Below are 23,359 nucleotides of genomic sequence, written 5' to 3' on the forward strand. Positions count from 1 at the left end.
TAAAGGTTTTATGGAATACGAAAAATTATCTGAAATTTAATGCAATTTATTTCCGGTGTTGACCTATATATTTAAGCATTTATTTTCTATAACTGTCCCTTTTAGAATATAGAACTCTCATTTTATGATCAACATCTAAACAGCGCCTCTGCTTTATTTCTTATCACAATAGAGATGAAATTTTATTTGTTATTCTTAACTTTATTCCCTCTTCGTAAACCGTCCCAGTCATTAAATTATATTATTTAAATTATCCACTGCTGACTATGTGTTCTTCATCCGAGGGTGTGTAGAAGCGTGAGCGGTTACTTTCCAGAAGAAAAAAAAAATAATAACAACCACAAATAATAATCGCGGAACAGAATTGATATTTTTGCCCGTTTAAATTACTTAAATGGCTTTTAAGGCGCAAAAAAGTGCGACATTATATTGTGATCCAATCCTGAAGCACGCCCAGCTAATGGCTTGATTTCAGACTTTATTTTTTTATTCCAGTAACTAGTAGCCTTTTATAAATGGTCGCCTCGCCATTATAGAAAATCATTTAAATCTGCATTTAACTCGCAAGTATATATATAGGCGGTTGCCTTGAATTTGATTACGGTTTTGCGTAATAGGGTTTTTCCCCTGCGTTCACGTGTTCGTCCAATGTTCTGTAATTGTGCCGTTGAATACGGTAGAAGATTGAATAATTGTTTATAAATAGAGATGAATTGCCTTTGAATGCCTCGATTTTCGTTTTATATTCATCGTCTTTTATTTGGCGGTATCTTTTAAAAATTGATTGAAGGGATCACTGCATGTTTTAAACATGAGGAAACAACGGTGATGAAAACACGGATAATGAAGTGTCGGATGATTGATATATTTGAATTGGAGAGTTGTAATAGCAGTCTGGGGATAACTCCGCTTCCTGAAAATTAGATTCACGATTTTAAATTGACAGCATCAAACCCGCATGCAATGCCTGTATCTGATAAATCTCATTGGCCTCGTTGCTAATTAGAGGATAAAAACGATTTAGCATAACCACAACTGCCATTCTTCTTCTAAAGTTAGAGTATCTAATTTTTTAAAAATATATAATGAAGCTCTTTGTAAAGATTCTCTTTAATCATTATCATCACTTTTAGTTTCATTTAGGTTAAGGTCCAGTTTCCAAACTATAAGATAATCAAAAAATAACAGGAGGTGTAACTTACTGAATTCCCGTAACACTTCCTTTTATTCTCGATATCGTGTCACAAAATACCTGTAATGAAAATGACATGATGAAGTTTTCGATTGCAGCACTAGAATTTTCCCTATTGGCGTTTTTTGGTACTAATTTTCTTTTCTTGACAAATCGGAACCGCATACTTAATATGTATGGTGGCCAATTGTTGTTATATTTCATCCATTACATGACACGCCACAGGACTCCAAACACCTCCTGTTATTTCTTATAACCCTATATATGAAAGTTATTATAATATTCATTCTCATCTTTTGAACGATGGTCAGATGACAATGAAAACGCTTGTAATGATATGATATTTCACTGTCTGGATTACCATGAAAGAAAATTTAATTTGATAAAACTTAAGAGTTATGCCCCAGTTTTAGTTGGATTAACGCTCTATTTTGAAGCTATACAAAGCTTACTATAGCATTCATCCTTTCATTTGAAACCAAGGGTTAAATGATTATTCGTGCCCGTATTTTGAATATTGACACTTTAACTGGTATCTAGCGATCCAGACACCCATGATAATAAATTTGATTTGCTAGATTCTAGAAGCTACATAATTGCTCTTAGTTTTAGTTGGATTAACGCTCTATTTTGAAGCTATACAAAGCTTACTATAGCATTCATCCTTTCATTTGAAACCAAGGGTTAAATGATTATTCGTGCCCGTATTTTGAATATTGACACTTTAACTGGTATCTAGCGATCCAGACATCCATGATAATAAATTTGATTTGCTAGATTCTAGAAGCTACATAATTGCTCTTAGTTTTAGTTGGATTAACGCTCTATTTTGAAGCTATACAAAGCTTACTATAGCATTCATCCTTTCATTTGAAACCAAGGGTTAAATGATTATTCGTGCCCGTATTTTGAATATTGACACTTTAACTGGTATCTAGCGATCCAGACACCCATGATAATAAATTTGATTTGCTAGATTCTAGAAGCTACATAATTGCTCTTAGTTTTAGTTGGATTAACGCTCTATTTTGAAGCTATACAAAGCTTACTATAGCATTCATCCTTTCATTTGAAACCAAGGGTTAAATGATTATTCGTGCCCGTATTTTGAATATTGACACTTTAACTGGTATCTAGCGATCCAGACACCCATGATAATAAATTTGATTTGCTAGATTCTAGAAGCTACATAATTGCTCTTAGTTTTAGTTGGATTAACGCTCTATTTTGAAGCTATACAAAGCTTACTATAGCATTCATCCTTTCATTTGAAACCAAGGGTTAAATGATTATTCGTGCCCGTATTTTGAATATTGACACTTTAACTGGTATCTAGCGATCCAGACACCCATGATAATAAATTTGATTTGCTAGATTCTAGAAGCTACATAATTGCTCTTAGTTTTAGTTGGATTAACGCTCTATTTTGAAGCTATACAAAGCTTACTATAGCATTCATCCTTTCATTTGAAACCAAGGGTTAAATGATTATTCGTGCCCGTATTTTGAATATTGACACTTTAACTGGTATCTAGCGATCCAGACACCCATGATAATAAATTTGATTTGCTAGATTCTAGAAGCTACATAATTGCTCTTAGTTTTAGTTGGATTAACGCTCTATTTTGAAGCTATACAAAGCTTACTATAGCATTCATCCTTTCATTTGAAACCAAGGGTTAAATAATTATTCGTGCCCGTATTTTGAATATTGACACTTTAACTGGTATCTAGCGATCCAGACATCCATGATAATAAATTTGATTTGCTAGATTCTAGAAGCTACATAATTGCTCTTAGTTTTAGTTGATTTAAGTCCCTTTTTCAAGCGACACGAAGGCTATCATAGTTTTGTACTCATATTTTGAGGCATGGGTTAGATGGCGATTTCGTGCTCTATTTTGAATAAGGATACGTAAACTTACTACTCATTGTCCAAACATTTATGACAGTAGATTTAATTTGCTAGATCTTAGAAGTTACATAACAGCTCATAGTTTTAGATGATGAAGGTCACTCTTTCAAGCAACGCGAAGGCTGACAGAGTTTTGTCCTCATATTTTGAACCATGGATTAGAAGACAATTTCGTCCTCGTGTTTTGAATAAGGATACTTGAACTGGCTTCTCATTGTCCAAACATTCATGACAGTTAATTTACTAAATCTTAGAAGTTTCACAAGCGTTTTTAATTTAATATCGTCTTTAGTTGGATTAAAGTTCCGTTTTCAAGCCGGATTTATTTTTGTCAAGCATCTTTGCTGGACATCTCTTGGACATATCCCATTCTCCCAAATCTCTTGGACATATCCCATTCTTATTTCACATGTCAATGCATGATTTAACCCCTTAAGTGTTTTGCACTGTTTATTATCAAACTATTCGCATCTTCTCTTTCAGAAAAGTGCTTTCTTCCTGATTTCAACCGTTTTAAGATGACAACCGTTTTAAGATGACACAGATGAAACACAGATTGAAATGGCATATCACTATCCAGACATCGACATAAGAGTGCATGATACTCGACAGAGGAAGATATGATTCAAAGATTACCAAAAGAAATGTGATTTTAATGCATTAAAAATAATCAATAATTATTTAAGAAGGGGAATTCATGATTTCCTACATGTCATAACAACATTTAAATGAAGTACTTTGTTTAAATTTGGTGAAATTTTCTGAGCAATATAATTCCAACAGCAGTTTTTTTTAAAAAAAATCTCTACGAATGCTCGCTCCTAGCAAGTCTCCACTAATAATAATGTGAGTGTGTGAGCGCTGGCTTACTACATGACGAATCATTTGACTTTCAGCTGCAAATTGGTCACAGTTATAATTTAGAGAATGGTAATGTACATCAAGGAATAATTTTTCCGAAATTTTAATTAATGGAAAATTAAACAAGATTGTAACGTTTACCGCGGTAACTCGAAAATATAATATTGCATAAAACTTTCTTATATCGTTTTAAAATTAAAAAAAGATATATTTTTAATAATTTTAATCTTACAACTTTTTACTTAAATTTTATCAAATTTTTAAAAAAATATTTTTTTGTATAATAATCAATGATAGATTGTTATTGCATCAAATATTTATTTATATTGATATAAAAATATTGTTGCTATAAGTTAAGGAGATTAAATTCTACTTTTTATCTGACTGGTTGTTTCAGAGTGTAAAATTAAATTATCATAAAAAACAACGCGCAATTAAACCATGAATTACACTGAGATTCCGGTTTCTTATTATGGATTTAATATCTGTCAGATATTAATGCTTAAAATCATTTTGTTTAGGGAATTTACAAACTTTACATAAGAAATTGAATTTAAATTTAATATCACCAATATTCTCCGCGAACTGGCTTATGTCCTAATGAAATTTGTTGCAAATAAAGGGAAAAAGAAAGGAGTGACTATAATTCTTACGCAAAATTTTGAAAGCAAATCAATTTTAATCATCATCGAATCTCGTGATCAGAAAATCTAAAATCTATTTTTATATTTTTGGGACTTAATATAACAACTATGCTTTATTTATGAAAGAAGAAAAGTACCCCATTTTTTAAATGTTTCTTTTTGTTTAGAAATGTTTTGAGTGCATGTTATTCAACATCATAAGCATTCATGTAAGTCATGCTATCATGTAATAGAACTTTACAAAAGAAATTAAATAATTTTTAAACATTAAAAATATTGAAAATGATTAATTCCTTTATACAAGAAATGTCCATATACATCCACAATGCTTTTTTGGCATTTAATCAACTGCTGTTTAATGAGGCTTTTTTCTGTGCGTGGATGATGAAAAAGATCAAATCTGATAGTGTTTATAAATGTGCATATAGATTATATTGAGTCATTTCTTCCTTTTCTTCTATTCAGCAAATTTGTTTTATTCGAAAATGCAGTTTTTTCTGTTAGTCGGTCATCATTTATTTCAATACAATTGGGTATTTCTTCAATATTTTTAATATCTAATGAACTTTTGCAAAACATTTCATTATTCATGTAGTAGTACTTATTCTAAGTGTTTATATTTTAAACAATTCATTTTTGTAAAATTTAGCTTTTTTTTTTTTTTCAAATCTCTTTCACGTTTGATTTTTTTATTAGTGAATCATTTTTTTAAATTTCAACCTCGTTTTTTAAAATTATTTTTGATTTGACTGTTCTTGAACTTTATGGGTAGGGAAGATCCTACTGTGAGGAAAAAACTTTTGGTGCTATTCTATATTTACATCTAAGATGTATCACAAATATTTTTTTTTTATTTCATAAACGCTTTGTCAATGTTCATGAAATTTTCTTCAACAAACTCTCGTTAATTAATCTGTTACAAGCTAATGTGCATGAATTTTTCTACTACAACTTTCGTTAGTTAATCTGTGGCAATCATATCTGAGATGAATGTGCATAAATGTTTCTACTACAACTTTCGCTAGTTAATCTGTGACAATCACATCTGAGATGAATGTGCATGAATGTTTCTACTATAACTTTCGTAGTTAATCAGTGACAATCATATCTGAAATGAATGTGCATGTATTTTTCTACTACAACTTTCGCTAGTTAATCTGTGACAATCACATCTGAGATGAATGTGCATGAATGTTTCTACTATAACTTTCGTAGTTAATCAGTGACAATCATATCTGAAATGAATGTGCATGTATTTTTCTACTACAACTTTCGCTAGTTAATCTGTGACAATCACATCTGAGATGAATGTGCATAAATGTTTCTACTACAACTTTCGCTAGTTAATCTGTGACAATCACATCTGAGATGAATGTGCATGAATGTTTCTACTATAACTTTCGTTAGTTAATCAGTGACAATTTTATCTGAGATGACTGTGCATGAATTTTTCTACTACAACTTTTGTTAGTTAATCTGTGACAAACACATCTGAGATGAATGTGCATGGATTTTTCTACTACAACTTTCGTAAGTTAATCTAAGACAAACACATCTGAGATGAATGTGCATGGATTTTTCTACTACAACTTTCGTAAGTTAATCTAAGACAATCATATCTGAAATGAAAGTGCATGAATTTTTCTACTACAATTTCCATTAGTTAATCTATAGCAATCATATTTGAGATATTGTTAACATGATAACAGCCCATCTAAACGAGCACAATTTTTTAATGATTTAACTAGAAGAAATTGTAGTGTCTCAGTTGTCAGGAAATCATTCTTCAATCCATTTGGAAACAATAAATAATAAAACAATTTACTGTTTGTCAAAAGAATTATAAATGGACAAGCTTTTATTCATAAATATAATTCAAATATCCCAAATTATGTCTACGTCGCAATAGCCGGTATGTTTTTTTCAATGCAGAATTGGAAATTATCTTCCATTCAAACTTAAAAACAGGCAAATTAATGCAAGTAATACTTTTATCCTGATGATGATAAACGGAGTATATCTATGGACGTGTATGTCTTCAAAATGAAGTCCACTCGTTTACCAATCATATCTGGAAGAATTTGCTCAAAAACAAGCTATCTCAGATTGTTCTTTCTGGGTACCACTAGATATTACAACTTCGGTATCTTTAAATCTAAAATAAAATCATTTTGAAAAGATTTTTATCACGACGTCCTTTACATAAGACATGCTTGAAATAGCCTTCAGAAAATGAGAGGATTAATTCGGTTTTATTATGATTAACAAACGCGGCATTAAGGCATTCCAAATGTCTGCGACGTTCCAGAAATGTGAAAATTTATCAGAACTTTGAAAGCGCGCACACAGCCACGTTCGTAGCATATTAATACGATTAAAAATCTCTTGAGGCATTCGCAAAATCATTATGTATGTGTTTTTCCGTATTCGGGCTCTGCAATATTTTTGTAATTGCCACCGTGGTATACATAAAAAGTGAATCAAAATGTATAATATATTTGTTACACGTTTATTTCTATATCTTACACGTTTATTCTTAGTCCTTGCTGGTGTTTCGCTTACAGGAAGGGTAGAATGCGTCTCATAAACATATTAAGACGTCATGTGAGACGGGGCTGATTTTATAATGAACTTCCTATTTAAATATTTCATTCAAGGACATGCACTAGCGAAAAAAAATAGAGCTCCCATTATCTCACTGTACTGTCTCATTTTTTAAAATCATTATTTGGTAATTATTAGTCGGAAATTATGACCAGCTGGTTCTGCGAAAATATTGGTTGCAATTAATTTTTATTAAATATCTTAAGCGCAACTTAATGTTCATAATTCTTTCAACAACAACAAAAAAAGGAACTTGCCAACTGAAATCGGGTGTCATTACACTGCAGTAAGTGCCTTTAAAAACGTAAGTACTTGCGCAACCTATAAAAAAAATACTTGGTAATTAATAATGAAATTTTATTTTCTAAATTCCCATTTTACTTTCCAAAACTACAGAGATATTAAACAAAATCCTTCTTCTTCAGCTTTCAGTGGTAGGGAAAAACATGCGCCTAAATTTTCGATAAAGCACTAAACATACTATAAATTTAAGATGGCTTAAATTTTATTGAAGCAATGGACTATATTGTTGGAAATTATGCAATAAAAAATATTTTTAAAATATCAATAAAATTTGGAAAAGAATTAAATGGCAAATAAATTGGTATAATTGGAAACCTATTTTTTTTAAATGACAATAATGTTTTCGTGAGTTATTTTGTAAAAATTTCAAATTTTAATTAATTGAAATCAAAATTGAAATTTCAAATTCAGTTTTCAAAATAAGGGAAACAGCAGAAATTAATATAATAATCTTTATTAATAAGACATAGGGTAACTTTTGCCTATAATACAGCCTGAAAATCGAATAACACTAGTGTTTAGAAAAATATTGTACCATTCTTCATGAAGATATTGTAAAAGTTCTGCTTGAGATGCCGATGGAGGATATCGTTTCCGGATTGAACGCTCTAAGATAGACCACAACGATTGGGTTATATTGAGGAAGGAAAACTGTACAGGTCAAGACATATGTTTCTCTTCATCTTTTTTCATCAAACCACGATTGGACTCTTCTGCAGGAAAAGCAAAGTTTTCATCTCAGGGTGGACCTGATCAGCTAAAACTTCTCTATACTTCTTCCAAGTGAACTGTCTTTTCGGGTTTACGATTGGGCTAGCAGAAATCCATGACACGGCTGTCCATGCAATAATCCACTTTCACGCCTGGCAACTGGAAGGAGACAATCAGGATCATACGATTGTGCGGGTGTCCTCCAAATGTATTCCTTTCGTGGATCAAAATGTGAAAAATGATTCGTCTGACAATGTATTCCAATTATCAATCTTCCAAGTTTTGTGATTATGCCACCATTGTAGACGACTTTTGCATTAACATCTGCAATAAGCAGTTTGGGAATTGCTGCTTTTCTGTAAATGTTCTTTTATGAAGGTGCCTCCTAACTGTAATTATGGACACTGGAAAATGCAGATGCTGATTCAGCTCTGCGGTCATTTCGTTTGACGTTATTTTTTTTTGGACATTACAGTCCACTTCAATACCCTCGGAATCTCTTTATCTCGGTTTTCCTTCCGTTCTCTATTTTGCTTTGCCAAGCGTGTCTTGCTACGCTGAGTGTATGCTGGGACTTAAGACATCGTACCTCTAGAAAAGCCTTTAAGTTGGGACATTTCGATCACATTTGCTCCAGAATTTCCTCCTACAATTTGGCCTCTTTGAAAGTCTGTGAGGTTCGATACGTTAGGCCTTTGACAAAAATTCAAGATGTACACGACTTCACAAAAACTATTTCAAGCTGTCTGTATATACTTTTTATATTTAAAAAAACTGATAGCTAGAACTATATTTTAATATTTACGAAGCGCATTCTTAAATATCCCTTTTAGTCACAGGTGTTTCCATTATTTTGATAACTACCTGTATATGTATATGTGCCATATTAAGAACTCTAAAACATATGAACACCACATACATATATAAACATTCTCCTTTATCTATACTTATAATAAAGCTCAATGTGTGTGTGTGTGTGTTGGCGCTCTACAGGTCAGGTCATTTGACATACAGCTATCAAATTTGGTACATGTATACCTTAGAGGTCGGGAATGTGCACCTGGGGTCCCTTTTTTTGAAATTTTAATTAGAATTTTAATTATTAGTTAAAAACTAACTTTCCCGCCAGAAAAATCTTCCATTTTCCCCACCGCCAACTTTTCCGCCAAAAAAATCTTCCATTTTCCCCACCGCCAAATGAGTAACGCTTCAGTTATTTTTTTCTCCCAACAGAATTGAGGGTAGGGTTAACATTTTTCGGCGGATTATTTCAAACGATTCTGTTTATTTTTAAATGTTTTATGCATTTAAAATTAAACATTGTTAATTAATCCATGTTTCAGATTCATTCTGAAGTACTTTTGAATTAAAATAACACAGAATAAAGGAAATTAAAAATGTATAATCTGCATAGCATTACCCCAACTGGCGTAGAAAAATTCACGCATTTGCGTTAACGTAACTGGCGAAGAAAATTCACGCATGCGCATTGTTTTCTGACTGTTGACATGGCAACCAACGGATGATTTAAATTATTTTTAGGTTAGTTGCATGCTTTTTTAAGTAAATTGTATTTATGTTAGTTATATATTTTTTGTATATGCTTATAGTTTTAAGTACATCGTTTTTTAAGTAGTTTTTTTTAACCTGTTTTCAATGATTTAAGTTATTTTTAGGTTAATTGGATGCTTTTGTAATTAAATTGTATTTATGTTAGTTATATACTTTTTTGTATATGCTTATAGTTTTAAGTACATCGTTTTTTAAGTAGTTTTTTTAAACCTGTTTTCGACCGATTATTTTAAACGATTCATTTAATTTTTTTAGTGTTTGGTGCATTTAAAATTAAACATTGTTAATGAATCGATCTGTTCATGATGAATCTGAGAAAATTTTGTTGACAAATTCTTGAGATATTACATAAATTAAGAAAGATATTCTTTAGTGCCCATAAAGTCTAAACGCTCAGTGACTCTATTATCAGTAATCATAGTATTAAAAAAATGCTTTGTTTCAGTAAAAAATATTATTATATTAATTGCAGATTAATCATTTACACTTTAATTTAAAGCAGAATTTCTACGAGGGGTAACAGAAAATTAGAGAGATACATATCAGGCTATGACGGAAGGCCCTTATAATATTATGAGTGAATTATATGACTATCAAAATTTGAAGTTTTAAAATATTTTGCCGAAGAATCTTTTAAAGTTGGAATTGCGTAAAATATTTAATGGTACGACCGGAGTTTAACCCCCTGCTTGGCGCAATTTTTAAAAATCGCCAACAACGGCCTTGCGAAATGTTCAAAAGCAAAGGAGCAGATGTTCAATTATAGTGCATAATAAAGATTGCCAGCTTTGGAGCGTTATCGCAACTTGGCGAAGAAGGGGGTTAAACTCCGGTTCAACCTATTTAATTATTAAAATTTAAACGAACATTAAGATTGGCGAACCGGCTGGTCGCCAAAGGCGGCTAGTAATTAATAAAAACAGTTATTAAAATCGTTCTTTGATTATTGGGCATTATCTAATTGCTTTTATTATTATGTTCTTCTAAAATCCCTATCTTCCTCTAAATTCCTCTAAGTTCTTCTAAATCTCTCTATTCTTAAAATCTTTAGAATTCATATTTGTATATGCGTAGCTACTCCACTATGATCTTTGTGGAGACATTTTACGCATGGTTGCATTCTCGGCTATTACTTTTTTTCTGTCTCGTTTTCAAGAATATGTTTTTGTTTTTTAATTGGTGTTTTTTGTACCCTGTAAATCTGTATGTATAAGCACTATCGTTAAAGTAGCTCATCATTTCTATTTTTTTTTTTACTTAAATTTATTTAGTTTTCCTGTTTTTACTTTTTTAAATTTGATTTTTCATTTTTATGTCATGTTATTCCCGATAATGTATTATACTAGTGTAAATTTATTGCATTTGTATATATTTGTTTTCCTTCATTTCTTCCCCTAACCCTCTATACCGTACTTAATACTTTATGTGCATGGTCCAAACTAGAAACACAGTAGTAATATGCATTTTATGTGTATGATCCCAAGTACTAAGTAGCAAACCCTCAAAAGAAAATGGATGGCATGATTTTAATAATGATGATTAATGTTGAAAATTAATGCAAGGATTTAATGATTTTTCTGTAATAATTTAATGTAATGATTTTTCTAGTAAAGTAATAATATTTCTGTAATAATTTAATGTAATGATTTTTCTAGTAAAGTAATGATTTTTCTGTAATAATTTAATGTAATGATTTTTCTGTAATAATTTAATGTAATGATTTTTCTGTAATAATTTAATGTAATGATTTTTCTGTAATAATTTAATGTAATGATTTTTCTGTAATAATTTAATGTAATGATTTTTCTGTAATAATTTAATGTAATGATTTTTCTAGTAAAGTAATAATTTTTCTGTAATAATTTAATGTAATGATTTTTCTAGTAAAGTAATGACTATTCTGTAATAATTTAATGTAATGATTTTTCTAGTAAAGTAATAATATTTCTGTAATAATTTAATGTAATGATTTTTCTAGTAAAGTTATGATTTTTCTGTAATAATTTAATGTAATGATTTTTCTAGTAAAGTAATGATTTTTCTGTGCTAATTTAATGTAATGATTTTTCTAGTAAAGTAATAATATTTCTGTAATAATTTAATGTAATGATTTTTCTAGTAAAGTAATGACTTTTCTGTAATAATTTAATGTGGTGATTTTTTCTGTAATAATTTAAAGTAATGATTTTTCTGTTGAAAATTACAAAACTCCTCTATTGTAAAAACAATAGTAAACTCCTAAATTTTATTTCATACAATTTTAAAAACTTATCTCTTTCCCTACTCATAAATTAGCAAAAAAAAAAAAAAAAAAAAAAAAAAAAAAACCTTTATCTTCTATTTCACTCACATACATCCCAAACTGATTAGGTGCGAATTGGAACGGGAATGCGATATGGCGTAATAGTAGTAGTCAGAAGCAGAATTCTGAAAATTGGTAAATTTATAAATTTAATCCAAATTTGATATAAATAAACACATCTAATAACAAAATTCAAGCTACAATGTTGGGTTTCTGAATTTTCGTGTTTACATGCACAAATAGATAGACATTTTTTTTCGACGAATTTCATCCAAAATTGGGTACAAATATATAATTTTGATATAAAAGTGCACACCAAAGGGTACAAATCATAATTTTGATGTAAATTTTAAATCGTTTAGTTCAACATTTTTTTTATATTTATGAACTTTATTGCTCAATAATGAAAAAAGTTTGATTAAATATATATATAACTCATATATAACAACTCTTTTTCATATATAACAATTCTTATGATGGTTTTGTAAAAAATTATTACGGTTTTTTTTTCAATCTTTTTTTAAAAGTTCAGCGAATGTTATTAAATAATGATTGATAAATAAAAGTAAAGCTTTGTTAAAAATATTTAAAGTGTATTACTGTTTTTAAGTATTCTATGACAGTAATAACATAAATTGAATTTTAGATGGTCTAATCAATAATTATTCATTTACAAATCACTTGATAAATTTTATAAATATAAAAGTAATTATGTTATAATTTTTGTTTCTTTTCTAGGTTATTTCTTTGAATGGTTCGAAGATTATTATTAAATAATGACTGATGAACAACAGTAATTCGCAGCTAAGAATATCTAAAGTGTGCAATTGTTTTGAACCCGTTCTATGGCAACAATAACATAAATTGGGTTGACGTTAGTTATAATCAAGAGTCATTCAGTTCGAAATTATTTGATACATTTTATAAATATGGAAAAAAATTTGTAATATTTTTTTGTTTTGTAAAAATTGTAAGTCTTTAAGTACAGTGAATTTCTTTAAATAACGATTGATGAATAACAGTAACGCTTAGTTAAAAAATATTCATAATGCACTATTGTTTTGAAATGTTCTAAGACAAAAATAATAAAAAATAGGTTAAAGCTAGTGTAAATAATCATTCATTTCTAAATTACTTTATAAATTTTTGAATATAAAAGAAATCTTTCCTTATGTGGGTTTTTTTTTGTTTTGAGAAAAATAATAAAGAATTTCTTCTTTCATTTATTTTTTTATGTATAGTGCCTGTTACGTAAAAATTTCCTTATTTTGTATGCTTTCTGAATATTGTTATGTTATATATGCTTCTTACTGTCTCAATTTTTTTGGTCGTACACATCATTCATTTACACATTTAGTTCAATATTTTTATTGTTTTGTATACAATTTCATTTTCTAGTATTTCAAAATAATTTTTGAAAAATAATTTAGATTAATTATTATCTATAAATAAATTTTTAGGATTTCTGTTTTTTTTAGATCTTTTTGAGATCGAAAGAAAAAGAAAAGCTACATAACATCATTTTAAATTTATTATATATATATATATATATATATATATATATATATATATATATATATATATATATATATATATATATATATATATATATATATATATATATATATATATATATATATATATATATATATATATATATTAGTTTTTAAAGAGCTCGCTATTGGAAACAGATAAAACTAGCAATCTAGTGTTTACATTAGAACTATCGATATATTTCAAATTTAGGATAAAACCCATTCTATCTGTCAATTCATTTGTGAATTTCTACTCTAATGAACTGACAGGATGTAGGATGACAGGATGATTGTGTAGGATTACTCAAAGTCAAGGTAAAGAGATGAAACTTCATATGCAGTTTTACAATCAGAGTTGTACACGGAAAAAAGTTTGAGACAATGGTCAAATCATATTTTATTATCTGTCAGTAGATCTATTCATTTGTTACTTTCTAATATACGAGGTATAGAGGAAGTATTATAATCGTTACAAAATTCAAACTCGAGATTTTGATGAAACTCAAATCTTCCTGATTCCGAACAACATAATTTTGAAAGTAGGTCTGTCTGTCTGTAAATACGATCTCAAAAATGCTTGGAATTAGAGGGATGAAATTTGGTAACAAGTAGATTTCTACAAAATTTTGTGCGAAATTCGTTCAGAATTTTGAGTCCGAGGAATTCTATAACTACAAATAATAATAATAATAGTAATGATCTAGACATATAAAATTTGGCACATTGGTTTTATCATCTAAAATATAGATTCTTATCAATTACCAATTTTAAACCAATTACACTCCTAATTAGTCCTTATTCTAATTAGATGGAAAGAGATAATTCTGCAAATTTACCTGTACATAACCACCCGGTACATAAAATAGATTGCACTATTTTTTCTCATATAACAGATGCATTTCTAATGCATTTTTTAAAAAATTCAATAAACTCAAATGTTTTTTTTTTTTTTTTTTGTCGTGTGACTATTTTTTAAGCCAAATTTTTGCGCTGTAGCTTCTGAGCACTCGAGGGCAGAAGTCTAACTTCTAACTCAAATGAAGATAGCACACACACACTCGCTTGCACAACCCCTTTTTACAGGGGGGCTCATTCATGCATCTCACAGAGAGAACATGCCCAAAATAGGGCTCGAACCCGGAACGCCTAGATCACGGGGAAGACGCACTACCCCTAGGCCAGAACGCCTGTTGTTCAAACGTTTTATAATGATTAACTTGAAAAATGTCACACATTATGATAAATAAAACAATCTAAAGCAAAACTTTCCATTTAAAAATTAATAAACTTGATTATTTCTCTTTGTAAACACTTATTATAAAAGAACTTTTTTTAAATCAAAAGTCAACTAATTTTTTATTCATCTATCGTTACTGAAAAATATTTACAGATAAAAAGTCTATTTATATGCAAGTGTTGATATATTATTCTGTCAAAAGTTAAATTGATTAATTTCGTAAAACAATTCTACTTAATGTGGAACTCATTTCAGCATTTTAAACTGAAATTTATTTCATATATTATCCAGAAATAAAAGCAATTGCAGTTTTATAATTCCCTTAATCACAGAAGAATGTGTTTAATAGTAACCACTTAATTGGGAGTAGCTAAAATAAACATATAATCAATTTGCCATTAGTTTCATATTGCAATTGGCAACTTCTCCTTCTAGCCACAATTTTGTCATTGTGAAAGCATAATAAAATAGAACTTCACTTAATGTGGAACTCATTTTAGCATTTTAAACTGAAATTTATTTCATATATTATCCAGAAATAAAAGCAATTTGCAGTTTTATAATTCCCTCAATCACGGAAGAATGTTTAATATCATTCTGTAATGGAAGTAGCTAAAGTAAACATATAATCAATTTGCAATTAGTTCTAGATTGCAATTGACAACTTCTCGCAATCGCAGTGCTTCTGCAACATGTTTGCAACATTTCTGTGAAAACGCATATCGGGAGAAAGAAACAAAGACACATAATGGCAATTCATATATTTTTATTATCAGCATTACCACAGAAAATGTACAATCAGCTGCAAAAGTGTGCTGTACACGGCATAAAGTAATTACTCAGAGTTATCTAACCATCGATTAGTTCATAAAATGATAGTCCATGACATTCGTCATTCAGGTGGCATCTAACACTCTATCAGAAGTGTTACCAACTATTTTGTTTTGGTACACTATAATCACTGCGAAATTGTGAAAATATTGGAAAATCATTCATTTTAACTGCAAAAACGATTAAGCTCTGTGCTAAAAACAAAGCCTTATTTAACTGGAGTTGTTCTGCTTTTTAGCAAAGAACAGATTTGGATAACAGTTATTCAATGAAGTTTTTTCGTTTTTTCATAAAAATATGTACAGATATCCTTTTATATTGATATTTCAATGATATCTACAATCGTCCGATAATTAGTTAGTACAATGAGGTAGTCGATTCATCTTTTTTTTTTTTTTTTTCATGTTACCAATATTAAAGTCAAATTTGTGACAACCATCGCCTATCACTTTTTTATCAGATGAAAACGATCTTTAAAAAATGTAAATAAATATTTTCATCAAATGATGCAAAAAATTAAACACTTTTTTCTAATAAGACGTAGTATAATAAATATCTAAAAACTTTTTAATTCGCTGTTACATATATTGATTTCAATGACTGCGAAATTTAAGTTCCAAAAATTGCAACTCATTTTTTAAATAGTTACCATATTTGGCAAAAAATATTTATTTGGTTTGAAAATATTTCTACCATACAACGTAAGATTTTGAAATTCAAAAGTTCATGAAATTGAAATTCATCATGGAATAATATTTATTGTTCTTATTAAATTTATTTTCTGACTGTTCTGATTATTTTATTTTTTTATATTTTACTTATTCGAATTATAATTTTGGGGAAAAAATATATTTTGTGATTTTTTTTTTCAACGGCTGAAGATTTATTCATTTGTTTTTTAGAGGTCAAATAATTAATTCGAAAGTTCAATAAAATTTGGAATTCAAGTCTGATTTATTTCAAACAATTTGAATGAAAGGAACGTAAATTTAGATTTTTGAATAAATTAAACTGAAATGGGAAATTTTATTAGTAACAAAGCTCATTTATGCATAAATAAACTTTATTCGAATATTCCTTTTTAATAACTTTCGCTATGCAGAGACTTACAAAACAGAGGCGACTATAATAAACAATTTTTCAATCACACTCAGAAACTGTATAACTTTTCATCCCACATCTTTTTAAAATTGCGTTTCAATTTTTAAACATTGTTCTCAGATCTTTCCATTCTAAAAACATTTTTATTCCATCTCCAGTGAATGCTTTCAGATACTTTAGTTCATATTTCTGGATATGCAATATTGGTTATCAAATTCAGGGAGCAACTTGTGTTTGCCAAAAACACTTTGCTACGTTTTGTCCCAAAACTGCGAAGATGTGCTTTTACGCACAACAATGAAAGCGAATAATAACTATTTCATGATGAAAAATAAACAATGCTTGCAATGGGAAATGCAGGGATGAATTGACAAGAATTCTGCAACAAATCGTCATGCGACTCTTTGGCGTCCATCATCCAAAAGATCGACATTACTGTATAGCAGACACAATTTGAGGATACCTTATGACGATTTGTGCCTATCACGTATGTTGGTCATTCGCTTCATCGTATGCGGATTCGTCACACTCGTCTTCGTCTTCGCACATGGATTCATCTGATTCTTCTATAACAGGAGACACTGAGGATGGATGGTCATCGTTCGATTCTCCTTTGCCGCTGGACTGTCCATCAGAAGGCCTGGATTGTTGCTCTTCTTCCTGCTTTTGTCTTTTGTGCTTAGTTCGTCTATTTTGAAACCATACCTTCACCTGAAACAAAGAAAGAAATCGGCAATTAAAATATGTTTTGTAAGTTTAGTAGAAAATTTATAAATTTAGTATCTGATGATTTTAAATGAAATATTATAGTAAATCTTGGCAACATTACAATAAAGTAAAATTGTGTCATTTTTTTTTTATTTAATTCGATCTCTTTGCATACAGTGAACAATAAAGCGATTCTTTTTCTTTTTTAAAATGGTCTGCGTCTTTTGAAATGTCTAAATGTAAAAAAAAAAAAAAAAAAAAAAAAATGGAAATTAATAACCAATGTTTTAGTAATAAATAAATCAAAAAAAATTTTATCATGTGAGAACATGATGTTGTTTTGGTTTGAGTTTCTGAAGCCTTAAAACACGTGATTTTTCTAGCTGGGAAAAAAAAATAAATAAATTGGAGCTTGAAATATTTTGAGATGAAAAAAAAACCTTCGTTTTTCTAAATATCGACGTATGCGGTGTCTAAGAGTTACGTGATTGTTTCAAACCGGTTTAAAACTGGTTAACGACTTAAATTAATTAAGACAAATAGTGACAAAAAAAACGATAATGCTCGCACACGAAAATTTGAAATTTGCGATAGCAGATTTAATTTTTTTTTTTCATTTTTATTATTTTTTTTCCAAAATTTACAGTGAAAAAAGTCGAGATATAACACACTTTATGATTTTAGATGCAGCATAAAAAGATTGACAGATCAACTTACAGCTTGTAAAAACAAACTTGGGGACATAAATAATATAAAATGTATCAAGTTATGAGTAAGAGATTTTAAAATTAAACTTGAAAATACTAATACCATACTTTACAAAATAAAAAAAAATGCAATAATATAACCATAACTGATAAATATTATTAAATCCAAATAAATAAATGAACGAAATTAAACCCAATTTAATTTTAACAAATTTTCTAAAAACCATATTAAGTTTGGAGCGAATCTGTTATTCAGATGACAAAATAATGCCCATAATATGCATAGACGATTTTTTAAAAATAATAGAAAGCAGTACCAATTCAAGAATATAACTACAACTAATAAATATTATTAAACAATATTAAACGGAATGCAACTGTAACACATCTCCTAAAATTCATATTGAGTTTTGAATAGATCGTTATTCAGATGACAAAATAATACCCATAATGTGCATAGACGATTTTTAAAAAATAATAGAAAACAATACCAAGAATATAACCATGACTAACAAATATTATTCAGCACAAACAAACGAATAAACAATATTTAATCCAATATAATTTTAACAAATTTTCTAAAAACCATATTGAGTTTTGAGCAAAATCTGTTATTCAGATGACAAAATAATGCCCATAATGTGCATAGGCGATTTTTAAAAAATAATAGAAAACAATACCAAGAATATAACCATGAATAACAAATATTATTAAGCACAAACAAACTAATAATGATATTTAACCCAATATAATTTTAACAAATTTTCTAAAAACCTTATTGAGTTTTGAGCAAAATCTGTTATTTAGATGACAAAATTATATCCATAATGTGCAAAGACGATTTTTAAAAAAATAATAGAAAATAATACCAAGAATATAACCATGACTAACAAATATTATTAAGCACAAACAAACTAATAATGATATTTAACCCAATATAATTTTAACAAATTTTCTAAAAACCTTATTGAGTTTTGAGCAAAATCTGTTATTTAGATGACAAAATTATATCCATAATGTGCATAGACGATTAAAAAAAAAACAATACCAAGAATATAACTATGACTAAAAAATATTATTAAGCCCAAACAAATGAATAAACGATAGTTAATCCAATATAATTTTAACAACTTTTCTAAAAACCATATTGAGTTTTGAGAAAATCTGTTATTTAGATGACAAAATAATATCCATAATGGGCATAGACGATTTAAAAAAAATAATAAAAAATAATATCAAGAATATAACCATGACTAAAAAATATTATTAAGCCCAAACAAACGAATAAACGATATTTAACCCAATATAATTTTAACAACTTTTCTAAAAACCATATTGAGTTTTGAGAAAATCTGTTATTCAGATGATAAAATAATACCCATAATGTGCAAAGACGATTTTTAAAAAAAAATAATAGAAAACAATACCAAGAATATAACCATGACTAAAAAATATTATTAAACCCAAACAAACGAATAAACGATATTTAACCCAATATAATTTTAAAAATTTTTCTAAAATCCATATTGAGTTTTGAACAAACCTGTTATTCAGATGACAAAATAATGCTCATAATGTGCATAAACAATTTTTAAAAAAAATATTAGAAAATAATACCATTGCGAAAGGAGAATGCTTTTATAAATTAATTTGCACAAAAATTCAGAACATTTAAATGTCGCTAGTCGATAAAGTAAAAACTTTAACAAATCTTTTCTTTTCCGTTATGGTTCTTCGTATTCCCTCGGGATATATTCCCTTCCCGCCAAATTACCTAAACAATAGGCTACAAGTAAGGCACAAAGTGTTAAGCACATCCTCGACAGAACCATAATGAACCCTAATATCGGGATAACAGTTTTCAATGGAGCGTAACACCACACATTAGTCAAGTCACACCTGCCTATTTCCTTTCCTTCGCCATATGGTACCCGCAGATTGTTGAAGGGGGAAAGAAAGAATACGCAGGTGTAGTTTTGAACAGTGTAAATTTTTTTATCTTGTAAAGTGGATTCAATTTGAATTTAAAGATATAGGTTAAGAAATGGCAGCAGTAGCTTATTCTCAGTTTCAATCAGGAAATGGGTGTGGGATCTCTGTTACCTCTGTTGAAAATATAGCTTACTATATTTGTTGATAAAAAAAAGAACTCGGGACTTTGCTAAAAAAGGGCATTTTACGATAAATCTGAGATACGATACAATAAATTTGTAAATGTTAAATTATGAGGGGTTGGTTTTTTTATTGTATTATTAAATATGGAAATCCAATTTTAAATTGTTGAAAACCAAAATAATTTCTTCGAGTGAAGCAGGGAAATAAATAAATCCTTGTTCATAAAATATTTTATTATATATAATTTTTCTTTTTTAAAAATACATTTTAAAGGTAGTGAATTAAATTAAAATTTTATTAATATAATATTTTATAGTTTATTACATTTCGTTAGATTTGCTCACTTATAATTTAGGCAGCTTTTCATTTCTACAAAACTTAAACAAACAAAAAATTGTTAAAAATAGTTACAATTAAAAGTGAAATTAACAATTATATATTTTTTTATTTATGTAGAAGTTTCATTGTGAATGAATTACATCTTTTTTTTTCTTTTCAATTATTCATGGTTGAATTTAGAAACTTAATGATCTAAATGTAAATAAACTAATTCAACCATCAAAGCCAGTTATGGATAGAAATCAAGATTTTTCAAAATCAAATGAATTATAAATTTTCTCATAAAGTAAATTCATTATTAAAGAACAACGTAATTATATAATTTGAAAATTCAGTTGTATAATATAATAAAATCGCTGAAAACGATATTTATATGAATATGCAAATAAATTAATTATTAATATGCATTTTTATAATACGAAACGGAAGTTCGCTAGAAAATATAATAAAATAAAAAAAGCATTGGAATTGAATAATTCTCTCGAATAAAAGCAATTTATTTATACTCCAAATATTTTCCATTCTTTCCAAAATCAGGAGAATATTATTTGTATTTTAAATTCTCGGGTTTTGATTTGTGCTAAATGAAGAAATACGATCTATCAAAATTTCTAGTAAGATAAAGTCTAAGTAAAACCTTTAGACTTCAGAATTTTTCTCCCAAATTCACCTGAAGTAAATATCCATCCGCACTTCCTGCAATTCACTGGATGGGGGAGTACTGTCTTCCCAGTGTTGCATCGTTCATCATTTGGAGACTGACTTTCCAACAGACGGAAGTGGCCTATTAGCATAAGAATAGTGAAACCACTCTGAGGGAGACGATAATGGGAAAATGAGGAGGTCTTGGTGGGAAAAAAAGGGGGGGGGGGTCGACCAGAATATACTTTATCCTCATGAATATCTGTGAACCTAACAGAGTATCATTATAGTTACGATGTTAAGTAAATGAACAATGTACCATCTTTAGAGTATGAAAATTTAAATTTAACACTATAAAATATACTCAGATATTTTCAAAGATTTGGTGAACTGAATTTTATTAACTTAACCTTTCTACTTTTCCTTAATATAATCCATTATATTTAACATAACCCATTATACTTATAGATAAAAAAAGTGGGAGGTTTGAAATATATTAGAAATGTTACCCGTCTCTCCTCCCCTTCCCCTTCAAATAGAAATAGTTCCATCCAGAGTTCCTATAAACAGTTTGTAGCGCATGTTAGAAAAATTCTTTCTGAAACGTTTTTGTTCCTTTTTACTATTTTATTATTTATTTGCTAACATATAAGAATGGAAAGTGACAAAATAATAAAAAAATAGTCAAATTAAATTAATTTGAAGAAAATCTAGTAGAATTTTAAGAGTTAAAAGAAGAACGGTTATAAAATTTTAAGGGAAAAATATCTAGCAGAATTTTAAGAGTTAAAAAAGAATGGTTGTAAAATTGAAAAAAAAAAAAAACATTTTTTAAAATAAAGAACATATGTTAAACATTTCTTTTTTTCTTTTATAAGATGGAGTATATTATACATCTCGTAAATGCACTTCACACATTTTTTTTTTTCATTTGACGCATTTTAACCCTTAGACTAAAACAAGTTTTAGATAGAGAGAAAGGCAATGCAAAGAATTTTTTGTTGTTGAATGCATATCTAATGACTAATGATAATTCGGTATTGGATGAATATCATTTGGAGTTACTTCGTAGACAGCTGCTACCTAATATTACCTCGAGGTAGCAGAAAAAAATGTGTTTATAGGTCGAAAAGAAAATAAAGTACCATACTGAAGATGCTAATTTCTTTTAATTACAATATGTCATGAATTTTAAATGTTTGCTTGAATATTTTTAAGAATGCAAAATAATATATCTGTTAGTTAATAATTATCTATGTAAATTTTTTATAATATTTCAGCATACAGATTGCTTGTTTAATCGGTTTTGAGCAAAATCCCGATTTGGTATGGCTGGGCCGAATATGCTGATAAACTTTCAACTTTAAAAATGACTTAGCTATTATCTAACATACCATGATTTTTCATCAATAAAATAGTAAATATATTTGTGAAAAAATATTAGATTTTATGTTCTATTTAATATTTCTTATAAATCATTTCTTCTTTCTATCTTGCTTCTGAAATTTGATATTATTTGATCATAAATCTTAAAAACACAATATAAACTGATCAGATCAGTTTATATTATGTTTTTCTTTTCTTTTTTTTTTCTTCAATTTTATAACTGTTCTTTTTCAACTCTTAAAATTCTACTAGATTTTTTTCCCTTAAAATTTTATAACCGTTCTTTTTTAACTCTTAAAATTCTACTAGATTTTTTTCCTTTAAAATTTTATAAAAGTTCTTTTTTAACTCTTAAAATTCTACTAGATTTTCTTCAAATATATATAAATTTTAGTAATATTTTAATAAAAAAAAATCTTCTTTTAGGAAATGTTGTGCCAAACTAAAATATTTCTAAAACAAACTGTTTCTATAAATAACAACAAATAATATAATATGCAACAAATTAAAAATATAACAATATGTTAATGTTTGCTCAAATAAGTTGGAAAAAATCAAATGAAATACTAAGAACAAACAATGAACTGCAAAGGTAGAAGAAAATTAAAAAATAATAATTAGTAGTAATTTTTTCGGAGAAATTTCAAGGAAAAA

General features: G+C 28.4%; 1 protein-coding gene across 1 annotated transcript in view; it reads right to left on the minus strand.

The window, feature by feature from the left end:
• Positions 1 to 15,625: 15,625 nt before the first annotated feature.
• LOC129989193 (homeobox protein EMX2-like) overlaps positions 15,626 to 23,359 on the minus strand; it is a 57,533-nt gene continuing 49,799 nt past the window's right edge. Inside the window, exon 3 of the mRNA XM_056097572.1 lies at positions 15,626 to 17,519. Within this exon, the coding sequence (XP_055953547.1) occupies positions 17,292 to 17,519 (228 nt within the window). The 3' untranslated portion in view covers positions 15,626 to 17,291. The remainder of the gene's footprint in view (positions 17,520 to 23,359) is intronic.

Source organism: Argiope bruennichi, chromosome 10, assembly GCF_947563725.1.
Source record: "Argiope bruennichi chromosome 10, qqArgBrue1.1, whole genome shotgun sequence".
NCBI lineage: Eukaryota > Metazoa > Arthropoda > Arachnida > Araneae > Araneidae > Argiope > Argiope bruennichi.